The sequence below is a fragment of the Gymnogyps californianus genome, unplaced genomic scaffold (genome assembly GCF_018139145.2).
Source record: "Gymnogyps californianus isolate 813 unplaced genomic scaffold, ASM1813914v2 HiC_scaffold_34, whole genome shotgun sequence".
Taxonomy (NCBI): Eukaryota; Metazoa; Chordata; class Aves; order Accipitriformes; family Cathartidae; genus Gymnogyps; species Gymnogyps californianus.
This window is the reverse complement of record NW_026114224.1, coordinates 964,438-985,486: the sequence shown is the minus strand read 5'-3', so window position 1 is coordinate 985,486 and position 21,049 is coordinate 964,438. Positions and strand designations below refer to the sequence as shown.

General features: G+C 62.0%; 1 protein-coding gene and 1 pseudogene across 1 annotated transcript; one reads left to right on the top strand and one right to left on the bottom strand.

Annotated features, from left to right (window-relative positions):
• The first annotated feature begins 3,151 nt into the window (after positions 1-3,151).
• Positions 3,152-7,627, top strand: LOC127028524 (ADP-ribosylhydrolase ARH1-like; annotated as a pseudogene).
• A 3,830-nt stretch (positions 7,628-11,457) lies between these two features.
• LOC127028525 (ADP-ribosylhydrolase ARH1-like) lies at positions 11,458-18,832 on the bottom strand. Its single transcript, XM_050914290.1, is given in 8 exon segments — positions 11,458-12,289; positions 13,041-13,224; positions 13,295-13,374; positions 14,315-14,420; positions 14,490-14,588; positions 15,626-15,772; positions 15,775-15,848; positions 18,792-18,832. Coding segments are annotated over 7 exon segments (1,032 nt in total). The 5' UTR covers positions 15,818-15,848; positions 18,792-18,832; the 3' UTR covers positions 11,458-11,916.
• Between the last annotated feature and the right edge of the window lie 2,217 nt (positions 18,833-21,049).

The following is a 21,049-nucleotide window of genomic DNA, read 5'->3' as shown; positions in this document are numbered from 1 at the left end:
CCCAGGCCTACAGCTCCCGGCATGCCCTGGGAATGAAGCCGGCTGCCTGGCAGCCCCGCGCCCCAGGACTACAGCTCCCGGCATGCCGCGCGGCGCCCCTTCCTGCCGCCTGACCCTGCGGGGACACCGTCCTCCCGCCCGGCCCAGCCCCGCCCTGCCGCAGGCCCCATGGCCGCCGTCCCGGCGCTGCGCCTGCCCGGGCCGGGGTCCCGGTGGAGCAGGGAGGAGGAGAGAGGAGACCTGGCCCAGACCTGTGGGGTAGGGAGTGCCCTGCCCCTTTAATTTCCCCGACTCATGGCGTTTGGGGGGGCCCTTCCCCTGTCTTGGCCCTGACCTGCAAGCTTTCGGAGTGCTGTGCCCCTTTCCTGGCCCTGCCCACAGGGTTTGGGGGTACTCTGCCCCTGTCTTGGCCCTGACCCATGGGGTTTGTGGTGCCATGCCTCTGTCCTGGCCCTGACACGTGGGGTTTTGGGTACCCTGCCCCTGTCCTGGTTCTGACACGTGGGGTTTGGGAAGGCCCTGCCCCTGTCCTGACCATGACCCCGGGGATTTGAGGGTGCCCTGTCCCTGCCCTTGCCTTGACCAGCAATGTTTGGGGGTGCCCATCCTGTGGCCTGGCCAAAACGCTCAGGGCTTGGGGGTGACCTTTGCCTCTCCTGCCCTCATGCACTGGATTTTGGGTACCCCGCCGGTGTCCTGGCCCTGACACATGGGGTTTGGGGGTACCCTGCTCCTGTCCTGACCGTCACCCACAGGATTATAGGTGCTTGGCCCCTGCAGAGGCCCTGACTCACTGGGGCTTGCGGGTGCCCAGCCCCTGTCCTGTACCTGACTTGTGGTCTTTGGGGGTGCCCTGCCCTTTCATTGTCCTGACCCACAGGGTTTGGGGGTGCCCTATTCCTGTCCTGGACCTGTCCCGTGAGGTTTTGGGGTTGACCCATGGATTTTTGGGTTTCCCTGTCTCTGTCCTGGCCCTGATCCGCAGGTTTAGGGGTGCTTTGCCTCTGTCCTGGCCCTGATCCTCAGTCTTTTGGGGGTGCCCGGCCCCTGTATTGGCTGTGATGCATGGAGTTTGGGGTTCCTTGGCCCTGATGTGGCCGTGACCCACGGGGATTTCAAGCTGCCTTGTCCCTGTCATGGCCCTGACCTGCGAGGTCTGGGGTTTTCTGCCCCTGTGTTGGCCACTACAAGTGCAGTTTGGGGGTACCCTGTCCCTGTACTGGCCCTGATCTGAGGTGTTTGGGGGATCCTTGCCCCTGTCCTGGCCCTGAACCTTGAGGTTTGGGGTTTCCTGGCCCCCTCTCTTTCCAGGACCAACTTGGCTTGGGGGTGCCCTGCTGCTGTTCTGGACCTGATCCACTGGGTTTGGTGTGCCCTGCGCCTGTCTGGGCCATTACCCGTGGGGTCTGGGGGTTCTTGGCCCTTGTTCTGACCCTCTCCATTGGGGTTTGTTGGTGCCTTGCCCTGTCATGGCCATCACCCGTAGGTTTGTGGTGCCCTGCCTCTGTTGTAGCCGAGACTCATGGGGTTTGGAGGTGCCCTGCCCCTGTCCTGGCCCCTGACCTGTGTGGTTTGGGGGTGTCCTGCCCTAGTCCTGGCCCTTACCTGCAGAGTTTGGATGTTTCTTGCCCCTGTCCTGGCACTGACGCCACGGGGTTTGGGGTTCTCTACCCCTGTCATGGCTGTGACCCACAGGGTTTTGGGCTTTCCCTGCACCAGTCCTGGCCCTGACCCATGGGGTTTGAGGTGCCCTGTCCCTGTCTGGTCCATGACCTGCAGGGTTTGTGGATGTCCTGGCCCTGACCCATGGGGTTTAGGGGGACCCTGCCCCTTTCCTGCCCCTGAACCAGAGGGTCCATAGCTTCCTATTTAGGGCCTGAACACACTCTTCGAAGTGTGGCAGGATGAAACCTCAATTTCTGTATGTCCAAACAAAAATACGTCCAAACAATTGTTATTTTTTGTACACCAATTGGGGTTTTTTTTTTATATTTTTGCAAATTGACAATGAATTTTAAACCTCATTATTCACCTGTTTTACTACCAACCACCTGTTGCCCCCCCCACCCCTACCCCCACCCCCAACAGGCTTTTTACTAACAGATCAAAGATTTGTGCCTTGTTTGGCATAATTTGGGCCAAAACAACAGATGAAAACCTGGTGCTGGGGAGCCAGGAGGTGCACTTTTCTGGGACTGGCAAGGGGCCTGTGCCGAGGCTTTGCTGCTTGACTCCATAATTAAGGCTCTGAAATTTAAGGACGACCTTTTAACCGCTCGCTGCCCACCACCAAACGTTAATTTTACTATATTTGAATAGCAAAACCCAGCGGTTTTAGGTCGGAGGCGACTCCAGTTGTCAGAGCAGGGCTGCATATTGCTGCCCTGTCGTGGCGGGACACAGGCGATAGCAGTTTTGGGGGACCTCGCCCCAAAATATGGCTCAGGGCCATGTTTTTGCCCCGTCCCAGTGAAATAAATATGGGAAAATATTTGGCAGAAACATTTTTCCTTGGAGATGCTCCTTTTCTCCCTGTCACTGCCTTCCCCCTGGGGCTTGCTAAAACGCATCCCTCTGTGCCCTAAATCCTTTTGAGGCCTCCGTCCCCTCTGGGTGTCCCCTTTGGGTGCCCCCCCGGCTCTTTTGGGTGCCCCCCATGTGCCTGTGTGCCCCTTTGGATGCCCCCCCAGGCCCCTCTGGGTGCCTCCCATGTGCCTCCATGCTCCTTTGGGGTACCCCTGACGTACCTTTGGGTGTCCCCTGTCTCCCTTTTGGGTGTCTCCCAGTCCCCTTAGGGTGCCCCCCCAGGCTCCTCCATCCCCCTTTGGGTACGCCCCTTTGGGTACGCCCCTTTGGGTACCCCCAGCCCTCTTTGGCTACACCCCCCCCCTCCATGTCCCTCCATGCCCCTCTGGTTGCCCCCTGGAGCCCCCTAGTCCCCCTCTCAGTGCCTTTTGGGGCGCCCTGGAGCCTTTCCCCTCCCTGCTACCCCCCAGGGACAGAGGCTCCTCACTCATCCCCATCGCCATGGGGACAGCACCCCCCACCCCCACCCCCGCAATCCCCGGGGTGTCCTCATCCTCCTTAAGGGCCCCTGGCCAGCGCTGGCCCCGTGCCCCAAACCTGATGGGCGTCGCCAGCTGCTACAGCAATGGAGGAGACGTGAGTGCCCCCGGGGGTTCCTGGCGTACCCCCCACCGCTGGCACCCCCCTGAAGCCCCACTGTTTCCCCCAGGGTGCCCTCGGTGGAAGCCTACGAAGCAGCCATGGTGCTGAGCGGGGTGGGGGATGCGCTTGGGTACCGGGGGGCCGCTGGGAGTACTGCACCTCGGGACCCCAGATCCACGCCGAGCTGGCCGAGCTGGGGGGGCTGGAGGCCATCACCCTCGAGCCCCCCGAGTGGCCCGTCAGTGACGACACCGTCCTCCACCTCGCGACCGCCGAGGGCCTGGCCACAGGTGAGGGGGGGTGGGCAGCAGGGGCCTCCATTGCACCCCACAGACACAGGGGAGGGTCCCCAGGGGATGGCGTCCCCATTGTACCCCAGGCCCACAGTGGAGTGTTCCGGGGGGGTGGGGTGTCCCTGTTATACCCCTGGGCTGCATGCGGGTTCCCTGGGGGGGTTTGGAGGTCCCTGTTATGTGCCTTGGGCTGCATGGTGGGGGGCCAGGAGTGGTGTTGGGGGTCCCCGTTATACCCCTGGGCTGTATGGGGGGGGTCCCCGTTATACCTCTGAGCTGCTTAGGGGGGTTTCTGAGGGGGTCCGGGCATCCCCGTTATACCCCTGACCCAAACTGGAGGGTTCCTGGGAGGGGTTTTGGGGGTCCCTGGCCAGCCCTGGAGGGGGTTTGGGGGCATCCTAATTCCACCCCCCTTTTAGGGGCTCCAGTGAGGCTCCCTATTTCCCCTCCAAAAAAAATGGAGGGGTCCCCATTTCCCCTCGGGGAGCGTCCTATTTTTCCCCACAGTTTGTGGGAATTGGTGTTCCCTTTCCTCCCATATTGGGTGCTGGGGCGGGCCCATTTCCCCCTCCCACTTTGGGGGGGCACGGGTGGGGGTTACGCCTTTCCCACCCAATTTGGGGTGCTCAGGAGGATTCCCCATTTCTCCTGAGTTTTGGGGTGTTCATGGATGTTGTCCCACTTCCCCTCCCGTTGGCGGGGGTGCATGGGGGATGTCACCCTTCTCCTCCAGTTTTGGAGCCCATGGGTGGTGTCCCCTTTTCCGTTCAGTTTTGAGACATCCATGGGGGGGTGTCACCCATGCCCTGTAGTTTTGGGGGGCTCCATGGGAGGTGTCCCCTCTTCTCTCCACTTTTGGGGTCCATAGGGGGTGTCCTCCTTCCCCTTCAATTTTGGGCTGTCTATGGGGCGGTGTTCCCTTTCCCCACCGTTTGGGGGTGGTGCAGTGGGGGTCTTCCCCTTCAGTTTTGGGGGGTGCATGGGGCCTCTCCCTCCCCTCCAATTTGGGTGGCCCAGGGGGGTCCTCACTAACCCCCCCAGGCCTGGAGGGGGAACCCCTCCTGCAGGAGCTGGCTCGCCGCTACGTGGCCGCCATGGGTGACATGGAGGGCCGCAAGCCAGGGCCCACCAGCATCCTGGGTGAGTGGGGTCCGAGGGTCTGGGGGGAGTCAGGGGTGTCGGGGGGTCTCACGGTCCCGACCTCCCCAGGCACCTCGCAGCTGCGGCCTGGGGAGCCTGAGGGCTATCGCATCCCCTTCAACCCCACCGGCACTGGCTGTGGGGCCGCCATGCGTAGCCTGGCCATCGGCCTCAGGTAGGGAGAGGGACACAGGAAAGGAGAGCAGTGGGGGGGATGGGGACACATGGGGGCGGGGGGATGGAGGTGTCAGAGCTGAGGGGACGGGGACAGGATGGGGATGGGGACATGGGGGTGTCAGAGCTGGGGGGATGGGGACATGGAGGGGAGGGGGACACAAGGGGACAGGGATACTGGAATGTCAAAGCTGGAGGGACGGGGACATAGTGGGGATGGGGACATGGGCTGTCAGGTAATGGGGTGTCAGGGCCATAGGGGAGTCAGGGACGGGGACATGGGGGTGTCAGAGCTGGGGGAATGGGGACATGAGGGTGTCAGAGCTGAACGGGACAGGGACACGGAGGGGACAGGGATGGGGACACAAGGCTGTCAGACCTGGGGGGGATGGGGACATGGGGAGACAGGGACAAGGCAGGATGGGGGGACATGGGGATGGGGACACGGGGGTGTCAGAGCTGAGGGGATAGGGACATGAGGGTGTCAGAGCCGGAGGGAAGGGGACATGAGGAGATGGGGATGGGGTAACAGGGACATGGGGGTGTAAGAGGTGGGGGAATGGGGGGACAGAGGGGGATGGGGACATGGGGGTGTTGGAGCTGGAGAGGACAAGGACCGAGGATTGGGGATGTGGTGGTGCTGGAGCTGGGAGGCCAGGGACAGTGAGTATGGGGGGCCATGGATGTCTGAGCTGGGGGAGGGGGGACAGGGAGCCCTAGGGGACAGAGAACATGGGGACAGCGATAGGGAGGAGTGGACATAGGGGTCACAGAGCAGATGAGAGGGGGACACGGAGGTGGCCGGGCCAGGGGTGATGGGGACAGCAGGGTCAAGGACAGCGGGGACAAGGGTGGTGGGATGGAGATAGGGACAAGGCTGGGGATACAGAGACAGGGAGGGGACAGGGGAGGCCGGGGACAGGGCTGATGCCAGTGCAGGTACCCGCACGCCTGGGAGCTGCCAACGCTGATCCGAGTGAGCATCGAGAGTGGGCGCATGACCCACCACCACCCCACCGGTGGGTGCCGGGCAGGGGGGGACGGGGAGGAGGGGACACTGGAGCCCCCCTGAAACCCCTGTCCCCACAGGGTACCTCGGGGCGCTGGCAGTGGCCCTCTTTGGGGCGCTGGGGGCTCGGGGGAGCCCCCAGAGCGCTGGGGGCCGAGTTGCTGCGGGTCCTGCCCCTCGCATGGGACTACGTGGAAGGTGCCGGGGTTGCCGTGGGGGACAATGCTGCCGCCTGGCCCTTCTTCGGGGATGCCTGGCACCGGTGAGGGGGTACTGGGAGGGTTCTGTAGGGTCACTGGGAGCACTGCGAGGGGTTGGTGAGGATACTGGGAGGGGCTCAGGGGGTCACTGGTGTCACTGGTGCCTGCAAGGCTCTCTCCCAGTCCTGGTGGCGCACCGCACTGGTGTTACTGGTGTCACTGCTCTGCTCCAGTGCCTGGATTGTCCCCAGTGTCCCCTGCCCCACTGTCACTGGTGTCACTGCTGACCCTGGTGCCCAGACTGTCCACAGGGCCACCAGTGCCCATCCTGTCCCTGCTGCCCCAGTGTCCCCGTGTCCCCAGTGTCCCCGCCAGTGCTGCCATCCTCAGCCGTGGGAGTGTGGCCCAGGGCCACCCCACAGCCCCACTGACCTCAGTGTCCCTGCTGTCCCTGGTGCTCTTGGTTTCCCTGGTGTTACGGGTGTCCCCACTGCATCCACTGCCATGGTGACCCCAGGTGTCCCAGTTGTCCCCGATGTCCCCACAGGTACCTGGTGTCACAGGGGCTGCTGGAGAGCCACAGCGCGATGACCCCCAGTGTCACTGGTTACCCCATTGTCACTGGTGACACCAATGACCCCAGTGTCTCTAGTGACACCAGTGTCCCTGGTGACTCCAGTGTCCCCACGTCTCCAGTGTCCCTGCTGACCCCAAAATCTCCCTGTCCCTGCTGGCCCCAGTATCCCCAGTGCCCCCATGGCCTCAATGACTCCAGTGTTCCTAGTGACCTCAATGTCCCCATGTCCCTGCAGGTACCTGGAATCCCGGGGGCTTCTGGAGGGTCATGGCCCACCGCAGGTGCCATCCCTTCCGTCACCGGCCGAGCGGGATGCAGCGTATATGGGCTGGGCACTGGAGGGGTGGCCAGGGCGCAGCGGCCATGATGCGCCCATGGTGGCCCTGGAGGCCCTGCTGGCAGCCGGCGGATGCTGGGCGGACCTGTGTGCCAGGGGGGTGCTGCATGGGGGGACAACGATTCGACGGGGACCATCGCCGCTGGGTGCTGGGGGCTGCGGGGGGGGCTGGCGCCCATCCCCCCTGGGCTGCACTGCCGCCTTGAGCACCGTGGGCGGCTGCGCGATGCTGCCCACCGCCTCCACGCACTGGCCTGGGGGAGACGCTGAGCCCCCGCTGTGTCACCTGCTGTCCCCCTCCCAGGAAAGCCCCTGTGGGTCCCCAGGGTGCAGCAGAGGGTCCTGGAGGGGTTTGGGAGGGTCTCTGGGGGTCAGCAGGGACCTTCATGGGGTGCTGGAGGGCTCAGGAGGGTCCCTGGGGATCAGCTGGGACCTGCACGGGGTCCTGGGTGGGGCTTGGGAGAGTCCCTGAGGGTCAGCTGTGACCTTCACGGAGTCCTGGGGCAGCTCAGGAGGGTCCCTGGGGGGGCTGCAGGGAACTTCACTGGGTCCTGGGGTGCTCGGGAGGGCCCCTGGGGTGAAGCAGGGCCCCTCAAGGGGTGCTGGGGGGCTCAGGCAAGCCCTGGGGACACCACCGTAGCTACATCCAGGTGGCCTTTTGTCCCTCCACAGTTAGAGACCCCAGAACCTCCCCGAGGAGCCTCAGTCACCCCCACAGTAAAAAAGCGTCCTCCCAAGTCACTCTGTGTCTAGGTTTGTGCCCTGCGCCTCTTGTCCAGTCACTGCCACAGCTGAGATCCCACCTGGGTGGGACCCCCTACAGCCAAATCTTCTCCAGGCTGAACAGTTCCAGCACACACAGCACCTCCAAGAGGCTCCCAGCCATGGAGCATCTCAGGGGCCCTTTACTGGACTCTCTCACAGTCACTCTTTCTCCCTAGTACTGGTAGCCCAGGACTTGGACCCAGTGTTCAAAGGGTGGGCTCATCAGTGCTGAGTGGAGAGGAAGGAGCACACAACGCTACTGCCACACCCCTCCGAGGGCAACCCAGGACAGTGATGGCCGCCTTTGCGTGTTGCTACTTCTGGTCACCTTAGTGGGCACCACAGCCCCAAGGTCCTTCAAAGCAAGAAGTGATGGGCACCCAGGGTGATGGGCCCCCAGGGTTAACAACCCCAAGGGTGATGGGCCCTAGATGTGATGGGCCCAAAGGGTAAACCACCACAGGTCTGATGGGCCCAGGGTTAATCACCCCAAGGATGATGAGACCAAGCACTAATGGGCCCCAAGGGTAAAGAACACCAAGGGTGATGGGCCCCAGGGTTAACAACCCCAAGGGTGATGGGTCCACAAGCTGATGGGCCTCTGGGGTTAACCAGTCCAAGGTTGATGTGCCCAAAGGGTGTTGGGCCCTGGCTTTAACTGCCCCAGGGGTGGTGGGCCCCCAGGGTTAACCACCGTAAGGGTGATGGGTCCCAAGGTTAATCACACCAAGGGTGATGAGCCCCCTCACTGATGGTACTTAAACCTGAGGGCCCATCAACCATGGATTGGTAAGCCCCAGCGTCCAATCTCCACAGGGGCCCATCGCCATTAGGGTGTGTAACAATGTTGGGCCATCATGCCCTTGGCCTATCACCCTCAAGGTGGTTAATCCTGGGACCCATAACCCCTTGGACCCACCAGCTTTTGGGTGTTAAACCGTGGGGGTCCATCACCCCTTGGGTCCAGTCACCCTTTGGGTGTTTAAACCCAGTGGCCCATCAGCTTTGGAGCCCCTCAGCTTTGAGGTGTTTAAACTCAGGTGCCCATCACTCCTTGGGCCCATCAACCTCGAGGTACTTAACCCTGGATTCCCATCACACTTGGGGTGGATAACCCTGCAAGTCCATCACCCCAGGGGCCCACCACCTTTGGGGTGGTTAAAGCCCATCAACCATTAGGCCCAACACTATTGGGGTGGTTAACCCTAGGGGCCCATCACATTTGGAGTGGTTAATGCTGGGGGCCCATCAGCCCTTGGGGCCATCACCCTTGGGATGGTTAACCCTGGGGCCCTTCACCCCTTAGGACCATAACCTTCGGGGTGGTTAACCTTGTGGGCCCATCACCCCTTTGGCCAATCACTCTTCCAGCTATCAACTGGGGGGGGGGGCTATCACATGGGGCCCATATCCCTTGGAGTGCTTAACCCTGACAGCCCAATCACACTTGGGGGATAAGTACTGGGGCACATCTCCTCTTGGACCAATCTATTTTGGGGTGGTTAATGCTGGGGACCCATCACCCCAGGGGCCCATCACCCTTGGGTTGGTTAACACTAGTGGCCGGTCACCTCTTGGGCCCGTTATCCTTGGTTGCTTAACCAGCCCATCAGCCTGGGGGCTCATCGCACTTGGGGTGGTGAAACCTGGTTTCCCATCACCTCTTGGGCCCATTACCCTTGCGGTAGTTAAGCATGGAGGCCCACCAAACCTTGGGCCAATCACGTTTTAGGTTGTTAACCCTGGGGTCCCACTGCCCTGGGGTCCATCACCCTTGGTGTGGTTCACCTCAGGGGATATCACCCTTGGGGTTGTTAAACCTGGGGACCCAACACCATTTTGGCCTATCACTTTTGGGGTGGTTAACCCTGTGAGCCCGTCACCTCAGCGGCCCATCACCTATGGGTTGATTAATGCTGAGGGCTTATCACCCCTAGGGCCCATTATCTTCCGGGTGGTTAACCCTTGTGACCATCACCCTTGGGGTGGTTAACCCTGGGAGTCTGTCATCCTTGTTGTCATTAACCTTGTGGGCCCATCAATGCATGGACCCATCACCGTTGGGCTAGTTAACCCTCGGGTTCCCAGTCACCTCTTTGGCCCCATAACCCGTAAGGTGGTAAAGCCCAGGTGGCCATCACCCCGAGGGCCCATACCCCTTGGAGCGGTTAACCCTGGGGACCCATCATCCCTTGGGCCTATCACCCTTGGGGTGGTTAACTCTTGGGGCCCATCAGCCAGGGCATTCATCACCCTTGGTGTGGTTTACGATGGGGCACAGCACACACAGGGTTTTTAACCCTGGAGGCCCATCACCATGGGGGCCTATCACCCAAGGGGTGGTGAAACTTGCCTTCCAATCACCTCTTGGGGTTACCACCCTTCGGGTTGTCAACCCCCACCAACCCCGGGGGCCCATGACCCTTGGAGTTGTTAACTCTGTGGGCCCATCACATCTTCGGCCCATCAGCCTCGGGGTGGTTAACCTTGGGGACCCATCACCCCTTGGGCCCATCACCCTCAGGGTGGTTAACCTTGGGGACCCATCACCCCTTGGGCCCATCACCCTCAGGGTGGTTAACCCCCCGGGCCAACATCCCAGGGGACAACCACCCTTTGAAGTGGTTAACACTGGGGCCCATCACCCTTGAGGTGTTTAACTCTGGGTTCCCATCACTCCTTGGGCCCTTCACCCATGGAGTAGTTAACCCTGGGGGCCCATAAGTGAGGGGGCCCATCACGCTTGGAGTGGTTAACCCTGGGAGCCCATCACCCTTGGCGTGGTTAATCTTGGGGCCCATCACCCTTGGAGTAGTTAACCCTGGGGGCCCATCACCCTTGGCGTGGTTAATCTTGGGACCCATCACCCTTGGAGTGGTTAACCGTGGGGGCCCATCACCCTTGGAGTGGTTAACCCTGGGGGCCCATCAGTGAGGGGACTCATCACCCTTGGTGTGATTAACCTTGGGACCCATCACCCTTACGGTGGTTAACCCTGGGGGCCCACCACCCTTGGGGCAGTTAAAGCCAGGGCCCAACACCCTTTGGGCACATCAACCTTGGACTGGTTAACCCCAGAGGCCCATCAGCTTGTGGACCCATCACCCTTGGGGTTGTTAACCCTGGGGCCCATCACCCTTGGTGTTCTTTACCCTTGGGGCCCATTAGCTTGTGGACCCATCTCCCTTGGGGTTGTTAACCCTGGGGCCCATCACCCTTGGTGTTCTTTACCCTTGGGGCCCATTAGTGCTTGGTCTCATCATCCTTGGGGTGATTAACCCTGGGCCCATCAGACCTGTGGTGGTTTACCCTTTGGGCCCATCACATCTAGGGCCCATCACCCTTGGGGTTGTTAACCCTGGGGGCCCATCACCCTGGGTGCCCATCACTTCTTGCTTTGAAGGACCTTGGGGCTGTGGTGCCCACTAAGGTGACCAGAAGTAGCAACACGCAAAGGCGGCCATCACTGTCCTGGGTTGCCCTCGGAGGGGTGTGGCAGTAGCGTTGTGTGCTCCTTCCTCTCCACTCAGCACTGATGAGCCCACCCTTTGAACACTGGGTCCAAGTCCTGGGCTACCAGTACTAGGGAGAAAGAGTGACTGTGAGAGAGTCCAGTAAAGGGCCCCTGAGATGCTCCATGGCTGGGAGCCTCTTGGAGGTGCTGTGTGTGCTGGAACTGTTCAGCCTGGAGAAGATTTGGCTGTAGGGGGTCCCACCCAGGTGGGATCTCAGCTGTGGCAGTGACTGGACAAGAGGCGCAGGGCACAAACCTAGACACAGAGTGACTTGGGAGGACGCTTTTTTACTGTGGGGGTGACTGAGGCTCCTCGGGGAGGTTCTGGGGTCTCTAACTGTGGAGGGACAAAAGGCCACCTGGATGTAGCTACGGTGGTGTCCCCAGGGCTTGCCTGAGCCCCCCAGCACCCCTTGAGGGGCCCTGCTTCACCCCAGGGGCCCTCCCGAGCACCCCAGGACCCAGTGAAGTTCCCTGCAGCCCCCCCAGGGACCCTCCTGAGCTGCCCCAGGACTCCGTGAAGGTCACAGCTGACCCTCAGGGACTCTCCCAAGCCCCACCCAGGACCCCGTGCAGGTCCCAGCTGATCCCCAGGGACCCTCCTGAGCCCTCCAGCACCCCATGAAGGTCCCTGCTGACCCCCAGAGACCCTCCCAAACCCCTCCAGGACCCTCTGCTGCACCCTGGGGACCCACAGGGGCTTTCCTGGGAGGGGGACAGCAGGTGACACAGCGGGGGCTCAGCGTCTCCCCCAGGCCAGTGCGTGGAGGCGGTGGGCAGCATCGCGCAGCCGCCCACGGTGCTCAAGGCGGCAGTGCAGCCCAGGGGGGATGGGCGCCAGCCCCCCCCGCAGCCCCCAGCACCCAGCGGCGATGGTCCCCGTCGAATCGTTGTCCCCCCCATGCAGCACCCCCCTGGCACACAGGTCCGCCCAGCATCCGCCGGCTGCCAGCAGGGCCTCCAGGGCCACCATGGGCGCATCATGGCCGCTGCGCCCTGGCCACCCCTCCAGTGCCCAGCCCATATACGCTGCATCCCGCTCGGCCGGTGACGGAAGGGATGGCACCTGCGGTGGGCCATGACCCTCCAGAAGCCCCCGGGATTCCAGGTACCTGCAGGGACATGGGGACATTGAGGTCACTAGGAACACTGGAGTCATTGAGGCCATGGGGGCACTGGGGATACTGGGGCCAGCAGGGACAGGGAGATTTTGGGGTCAGCAGGGACACTGGAGACGTGGGGACACTGGAGTCACCAGGGACACTGGTGTCACTAGAGACACTGGGGTCATTGGTGTCACCAGTGACAATGGGGTAACCAGTGACACTGGGGGTCATCGCGCTGTGGCTCTCCAGCAGCCCCTGTGACACCAGGTACCTGTGGGGACATCGGGGACAACTGGGACACCTGGGGTCACCATGGCAGTGGATGCAGTGGGGACACCCGTAACACCAGGGAAACCAAGAGCACCAGGGACAGCAGGGACACTGAGGTCAGTGGGGCTGTGGGGTGGCCCTGGGCCACACTCCCACGGCTGAGGATGGCAGCACTGGCGGGGACACTGGGGACACGGGGACACTGGGGGCAGCAGGGACAGGATGGGCACTGGTGGCCCTGTGGACAGTCTGGGCACCAGGGTCAGCAGTGACACCAGTGACAGTGGGGCAGGGGACACTGGGGACAATCCAGGCACTGGAGCAGAGCAGTGACACCAGTAACACCAGTGCGGTGCGCCACCAGGACTGGGAGAGAGCCTTGCAGGCACCAGTGACACCAGTGACCCCCTGAGCCCCTCCCAGTATCCTCACCAACCCCTCGCAGTGCTCCCAGTGACCCTACAGAACCCTCCCAGTACCCCCTCACCGGTGCCAGGCATCCCCGAAGAAGGGCCAGGCGGCAGCATTGTCCCCCACGGCAACCCCGGCACCTTCCACGTAGTCCCATGCGAGGGGCAGGACCCGCAGCAACTCGGCCCCCCAGCGCTCTGGGGGCTCCCCCCGAGCCCCCAGCGCCCCAAAGAGGGCCACTGCCAGCGCCCCGAGGTACCCTGTGGGGACAGGGGTTTCAGGGGGGCTCCAGTGTCCCCTCCTCCCCGTCCCCCCCTGCCCGGCACCCACCGGTGGGGTGGTGGTGGGTCATGCGCCCACTCTCGATGCTCACTCGGATCAGCGTTGGCAGCTCCCAGGCGTGCGGGTACCTGCACTGGCATCAGCCCTGTCCCCGGCCTCCCCTGTCCCCTCCCTGTCTCTGTATCCCCAGCCTTGTCCCTATCTCCATCCCACCACCCTTGTCCCCGCTGTCCTTGACCCTGCTGTCCCCATCACCCCTGGCCCGGCCACCTCCGTGTCCCCCTCTCATCTGCTCTGTGACCCCTATGTCCACTCCTCCCTATCGCTGTCCCCATGTTCTCTGTCCCCTAGGGCTCCCTGTCCCCCCTCCCCCAGCTCAGACATCCATGGCCCCCCCATACTCACTGTCCCTGGCCTCCCAGCTCCAGCACCACCACATCCCCAATCCTCGGTCCTTGTCCTCTCCAGCTCCAACACCCCCATGTCCCCATCCCCCTCTGTCCCCCCATTCCCCCACCTCTTACACCCCCATGTCCCTGTTACCCCATCCCCATCTCCTCATGTCCCCTTCCCTCCGGCTCTGACACCCTCATGTCCCTATCCCCTCAGCTCTGACACCCCCGTGTCCCCATCCCCATGTCCCCCCATCCTGCCTTGTCCCTGTCTCCCCATGTCCCCATCCCCCCCAGGTCTGACAGCCTTGTGTCCCCATCCCTGTCCCCTCCGTGTCCCTGTCCCGTTCAGCTCTGACACCCTCATGTCCCCATTCCCCCAGCTCTGACACCCCCATGTCCCCGTCCCTGACTCCCCTATGGCCCTGACACCCCATTACCTGACAGCCCCATGTCCCCATCCCCACTATGTCCCCGTCCCTCCAGCTTTGACATTCCAGTATCCCTGTCCCCTTGTGTCCCCCTCCCCTCCATGTCCCCATCCCCCCCAGCTCTGACACCCCCATGTCCCATCCCCATCCTGTCCCCGTCCCCTCAGCTCTGACACCTCCATCCCCCCGCCCCCATGTGTCCCCATCCCCCCCACTGCTCTCCTTTCCTGTGTCCCTCTCCCTACCTGAGGCCGATGGCCAGGCTACGCATGGCGGCCCCACAGCCAGTGCCGGTGGGGTTGAAGGGGATGCGATAGCCCTCAGGCTCCCCAGGCCGCAGCTGCGAGGTGCCTGGGGAGGTCGGGACCGTGAGACCCCCCGACACCCCCTGACTCCCCCAGACCCTCGGACCCCACTCACCCAGGATGCTGGTGGGCCCTGGCTTGCGGCCCTCCATGTCACCCATGGCGGCCACGTAGCGGCGAGCCAGCTCCTGCAGGAGGGGTTCCCCCTCCAGGCCTGGGGGGGTTAGTGAGGACCCCCCTGGGCCACCCAAATTGGAGGGGAGGGAGAGGCCCCATGCACCCCCCAAAACTGAAGGGGAAGACCCCCACTGCACCACCCCCAAACGGTGGGGAAAGGGAACACCGCCCCATAGACAGCCCAAAATTGAAGGGGAAGGAGGACACCCCCTATGGACCCCCAAAAGTGGAGAGAAGAGGGGACACCTCCCATGGAGCCCCCAAAACTACAGGGCATGGGTGACACCCCCCCATGGATGTCTCAAAACTGAACGGAAAAGGGGACACCACCCATGGGCTCCAAAACTGGAGGAGAAGGGTGACATCCCCCATGCACCCCCGCCAACGGGAGGGGAAGTGGGACAACATCCATGAACACCCCAAAACTCAGGAGAAATGGGGAATCCTCCTGAGCACCCCAAATTGGGTGGGAAAGGCGTAACCCCCACCCGTGCCCCCCCAAAGTGGGAGGGGGAAATGGGCCCGCCCCAGCACCCAATATGGGAGGAAAGGGAACACCAATTCCCACAAACTGTGGGGAAAAATAGGACGCTCCCGAGGGGAAATGGGGACCCCTCCATTTTTTTTGGAGGGGAAATAGGGAGCCTCACTGGAGCCCCTAAAAGGGGGGTGGAATTAGGATGCCCCCAAACCCCCTCCAGGGCTGGCCAGGGACCCCCAAAACCCCTCCCAGGAACCCTCCAGTTTGGGTCAGGGGTATAACGGGGATGCCCGGACCCCCTCAGAAACCCCCTAAGCAGCTCAGAGGTATAACGGGGACCCCCCCATACAGCCCAGGGGTATAACGGGGACCCCCAACACCACTCCTGGCCCCCACCATGCAGCCCAAGGCACATAACAGGGACCTCCAAACCCCCCCAGGGAACCCGCATGCAGCCCAGGGGTATAACAGGGACACCCCACCCCCCGGAACACTCCACTGTGGGCCTGGGGTACAATGGGGACGCCATCCCCTGGGGACCTCCCCTGTGTCTGTGGGGTGCAATGGAGGCCCCTGCTGCCCACCCCCCTCACCTGTGGCCAGGCCCTCGGCGGTCGCGAGGTGGAGGACGGTGTCGTCACTGACGGGCCACTCGGGGGGCTCGAGGGTGATGGCCTCCAGCCCCCCCAGCTCGGCCAGCTCGGCGTGGATCTGGGGTCCCGAGGTGCAGTACTCCCAGCGGCCCCCCGGTACCCAAGCGCATCCCCCACCCCGCTCAGCACCATGGCTGCTTCGTAGGCTTCCACCGAGGGCACCCTGGGGAAACAGTGGGGCTTCAGGGGGGTGCCAGCGGTGGGGGGTACGCCAGGAACCCCCGGGGGCACTCACGTCTCCTCCATTGCTGTAGCAGCTGGCGACGCCCATCAGGTTTGGGGCACGGGGCCAGCGCTGGCCAGGGGCCCTTAAGGAGGATGAGGACACCCCGGGGATTGCGGGGGTGGGGGTGGGGGGTGCTGTCCCATGGCGATGGGGATGAGTGAGGAGCCTCTGTCCCTGGGGGGTAGCAGGGAGGGGAAAGGCTCCAGGGCGCCCCAAAAGGCACTGAGAGGGGGACTAGGGGGCTCCAGGGGGCAACCAGAGGGGCATGGAGGGACATGGAGGGGGGGGTGTAGCCAAAGAGGGCTGGGGGTACCCAAAGGGGCGTACCCAAAGGGGGATGGAGGAGCCTGGGGGGCACCCTAAGGGGACTGGGAGACACCCAAAAGGGAGACAGGGGACACCCAAAGGTACGTCAGGGGTACCCCAAAGGAGCATGGAGGCACATGGGAGGCACCAGAGGGGCCTGGGGGGGCATCCAAAGGGGCACACAGGCACATGGGGGGCACCCAAAAGAGCCGGGGGGGCACCCAAAGGGGACACCCAGAGGGGACGGAGGCCTCAAAAGGATTTAGGGCACAGAGGGATGCGTTTTAGCAAGCCCCAGGGGGAAGGCAGTGACAGGGAGAAAAGGAGCATCTCCAAGGAAAAATGTTTCTGCCAAATATTTTCCCATATTTATTTCACTGGGACGGGGCAAAAACATGGCCCTGAGCCATATTTTGGGGCGAGGTCCCCCAAAACTGCTATCGCCTGTGTCCCGCCACGACAGGGCAGCAATATGCAGCCCTGCTCTGACAACTGGAGTCGCCTCCGACCTAAAACCGCTGGGTTTTGCTATTCAAATATAGTAAAATTAACGTTTGGTGGTGGGCAGCGAGCGGTTAAAAGGTCGTCCTTAAATTTCAGAGCCTTAATTATGGAGTCAAGCAGCAAAGCCTCGGCACAGGCCCCTTGCCAGTCCCAGAAAAGTGCACCTCCTGGCTCCCCAGCACCAGGTTTTCATCTGTTGTTTTGGCCCAAATTATGCCAAACAAGGCACAAATCTTTGATCTGTTAGTAAAAAGCCTGTTGGGGGTGGGGGTAGGGGTGGGGGGGGCAACAGGTGGTTGGTAGTAAAACAGGTGAATAATGAGGTTTAAAATTCATTGTCAATTTGCAAAATATAAAAAAAAACCCCAATTGGTGTACAAAAAATAACAATTGTTTGGACGTATTTTTGTTTGGACATACAGAAATTGAGGTTTCATCCTGCCACACTTCGAAGAGTGTGTTCAGGCCCTAAATAGGAAGCTATGGACCCTCTGGTTCAGGGGCAGGAAAGGGGCAGGGTCCCCTAAACCCCATGGGTCAGGGCCAGGACATCCACAAACCCTGCAGGTCATGGACCAGACAGGGACAGGGCACCTCAAACCCCATGGGTCAGGGCCAGGACTGGTGCAGGGAAAGCCCAAAACCCTGTGGGTCACAGCCATGACAGGGGTAGAGAACCCCAAACCCCGTGGCGTCAGTGCCAGGACAGGGGCAAGAAACATCCAAACTCTGCAGGTAAGGGCCAGGACTAGGCAGGACACCCCCAAACCACACAGGTCAGGGGCCAGGACAGGGGCAGGGCACCTCCAAACCCCATGAGTCTCGGCTACAACAGAGGCAGGGCACCACAAACCTACGGGTGATGGCCATGACAGGGCAAGGCACCAACAAACCCAATGGAGAGGGTCAGAACAAGGGCCAAGAACCCCAGACCCCACGGGTAATGGCCCAGACAGGCGCAGGGCACACCAAACCCAGTGGATCAGGTCCAGAACAGCAGCAGGGCACCCCCAAGCCAAGTTGGTCCTGGAAAGAGAGGGGCCAGGAAACCCCAAACCTCAAGGTTCAGGGCCAGGACAGGGGCAAGGATCCCCCAAACACCTCAGATCAGGGCCAGTACAGGGACAGGGTACCCCAAACTGCACTTGTAGTGGCCAACACAGGGGCAGAAAACCCCAGACCTCGCAGGTCAGGGCCATGACAGGGACAAGGCAGCTTGAAATCCCCGTGGGTCACGGCCACATCAGGGCCAAGGAACCCCAAACTCCATGCATCACAGCCAATACAGGGGCCGGGGCACCCCAAAAGACTGAGGATCAGGGCCAGGACAGAGGCAAAGCACCCCTAAACCTGCGGATCAGGGCCAGGACAGAGACAGGGAAACCCAAAAATCCATGGGTCAACCCAAAACCTCACGGACAGGTCCAGGACAGGAATAGGGCACCCCCAAACCCTGTGGGTCAGGACAATGAAAGGGCAGGGCACCCCCAAAGACCACAAGTCAGGTACAGGACAGGGGCTGGGCACCCGCAAGCCCAGTGAGTCAGGGCCTCTGCAGGGGCCAAGCACCTATAATCCTGTGGGTGACGGTCAGGACAGGAGCAGGGTACCCCCAAACCCCATGTGTCAGGGCCAGGACACCGGCGGGTACCCAAAATCCAGTGCATGAGGGCAGGAGAGGCAAAGGTCACCCCCAAGCCCTGAGCGTTTTGGCCAGGCCACAGGATGGGCACCCCAAACATTGCTGGTCAAGGCAAGGGCAGGGACAGGGCACCCTCAAATCCCCGGGGTCATGGTCAGGACAGGGGCAGGGCCTTCCCAAACCCCACGTGTCAGAACCAGGACAGGGGCAGGGTACCCAAAACCCCACGTGTCAGGGCCAGGACAGAGGCATGGCACCACAAACCCCATGGGTCAGGGCCAAGACAGGGGCAGAGTACCCCAAACCCTGTGGGCAGGGCCAGGAAAGGGGCACAGCACTCCGAAAGCTTGCAGGTCAGGGCCAAGACAGGGGAAGGGCCCCCCAAACGCCATGAGTCGGGGAAATTAAAGGGGCAGGGCACTCCCTACCCCACAGGTCTGGGCCAGGTCTCCTCTCTCCTCCTCCCTGCTCCACCGGGACCCCGGCCCGGGCAGGCGCAGCGCCGGGACGGCGGCCATGGGGCCTGCGGCAGGGCGGGGCTGGGCCGGGCGGGAGGACGGTTGTCCCCGCAGGGTCAGGCGGCAGGAAGGGGCGCCGCGCGGCATGCCGGGAGCTGTAGTCCTGGGGCGCGGGGCTGCCAGGCAGCCGGCTTCATTCCCAGGGCATGCCGGGAGCTGTAGGCCTGGGGCACGGGGCTGCTGCGCGGCCATGTTGGTGTCGGGAGGCGCAGTCTCTGCTCCAGCTGTGGCTCGGCTGAGGTGAGGCCGGGCTTGCCCGTGAGGAGCGAGGCCCTTGGGCGGGCGCGGGGCTGTCTCCTGCCCTCTGGCTGCCTGGGGGTGGCGGGGGGGAGCTCCAAACCGCCCGGTGCGACGGACTCCCGGTGAGCTGGAGCCAGCCGGGCCCGGCCGGGGCAGCCCGGGAGTGACCCGAGAGCTGGGGAGGGGAAGGAGACGGAGATAGACACACACCCACACCCCACCCCCGGGCACAGGTACCGGGCACCCCGACTCCCTGAGCCGCCCCAGCCCCGCTCGCCCCTGCAGCTGCCCCGGCACCTCCCCTGAGGCGGGTCCCGCAGCCCCAGGCCGCCCCACGGCCTGTCCTGGCAGCAGCGAGCTGGGCCTCGGGCACGCTCGATCCTCCGTTAACGCAGGTGCTGTCAGCGCCAGCGCGGGGAGGGAGCGGTGTCTGCAGGAGCTGCTGCAGCAGGAGGGGCTCCAGCCTGGGGCAGGCAGTGGTAATCACAGTTGCTTATTTTTCCTCTGCCAGAGGCCGTGCTGAGGGCTTGTTGTCTGTTCCTCCCTGAGGATGTTGTTGGCTGCATCTGGCTCAGGTGTGCGTGGGCTGTCTCTGGCCTTGTTCTCCTGGTGGCATGGGCGAAAAGGGGCAGGTGGACATTTACTGGCTTTGGAGAGGAGCTGCTGCGGCTGAAGCTGAAGAGACCAGGAGAAGGTAAAGCAGCTGGAGAATGACATGAAGGGATCCTGCCAGCTGCTGCCTCCAGCTGCAGACGAGAGACAGCCAGCCTCTCTGGGTGAGGAAGGGTCCCTCTGAGTAGTCCTCAGCAGACCAGATCTCCAACATGCACCGGGGGGTCTCTATATGTAACAACAAATACAGTACGGCCATGTAGTGTGTGCGTGTGTGTGCATGGCTGTGTATCTAGGACACCTCATGTTCTAAGAGCTGTAAGACACCAGTGCATTCTCTTAGATGGAGGACAGTCAAGTGACTGGAGCTACAGAAGAGGAAGGGAGGAAAGGAGACACAGACAGACAGAGAAGTGCTGGAACTGTAAAAACTTGCCTGGTAGCGCAGAGAGCGGGTGCTGTGGTGAGTCCTGGGCCCTTGGGGCCATTGTCACCCCTCTTCTGCATCTCAGTACCTCCCTGCCCCCACCCTTTCCCTCTGTGTAATTTTTTCTCGCTTCCTTGTACCTCTTCTCCTCTCTCTATTATTGTGTCCTGCTCCCTGTCCCTCTCTTTTCTCCAGGTCCCTCTTTCTCTTTTTCTCTACCTATCCCTTTTGGTTCTTTGCTGTCCTTTCTCTTGCTCCCTGTCCCTCTTTTTTCCCCCCTCCTCTGTCTCTGCCCTGCAGCCCATTGCTGTTGTTTTCTTCTCTGTCTCTTTGTCCTGATCTACATCACTCCTGGTTTTCACAGTCTCTCTGGCCTGTTCCTTGTCTCTCTCTGCTTGCATGTCCCGCTCCCTGTCCTTATCTGCCCCCCTCTCTCCTCTGTCCGTCACTCTGTCCTACTCCCTGCCCCATTGTTTCTCACTCTATCCTTCTGTCCTGCTCCCTGCCCCTATTCCTTTTCACTCCCTCTCCGTCCTGCTGCCCACCCAGGCTTTTTTTGCAATCTCTGTCCTGCCCCCAGCCCTTATTTTTCTTTCTCTCTCCTGCCCCTCTCCCTCTCTCTGCCTCTCTTCCTCTTTCCCTGCTGCTTCTTTCTCCATCTCTGTCCAGATCCCTGTCCTTTTTTTTTCTCTTGCTGTCCCTCTGTCCTTTTTCTTGTCCCCATCTTTTCTGTCTTTCTGTCCCGTTCCCTGTCCCATCCTTTCTCACTATATCCCCTGTCCGGCTGGCTGTCCCTTCTTTCCTCCCTCTCTTGCTCAGTATTTTTCCTTTCTCCATCTCTCTGTCCTGCTGCCCATCACAGTTGCTTTTTCCTCCAATGCTGTACTGC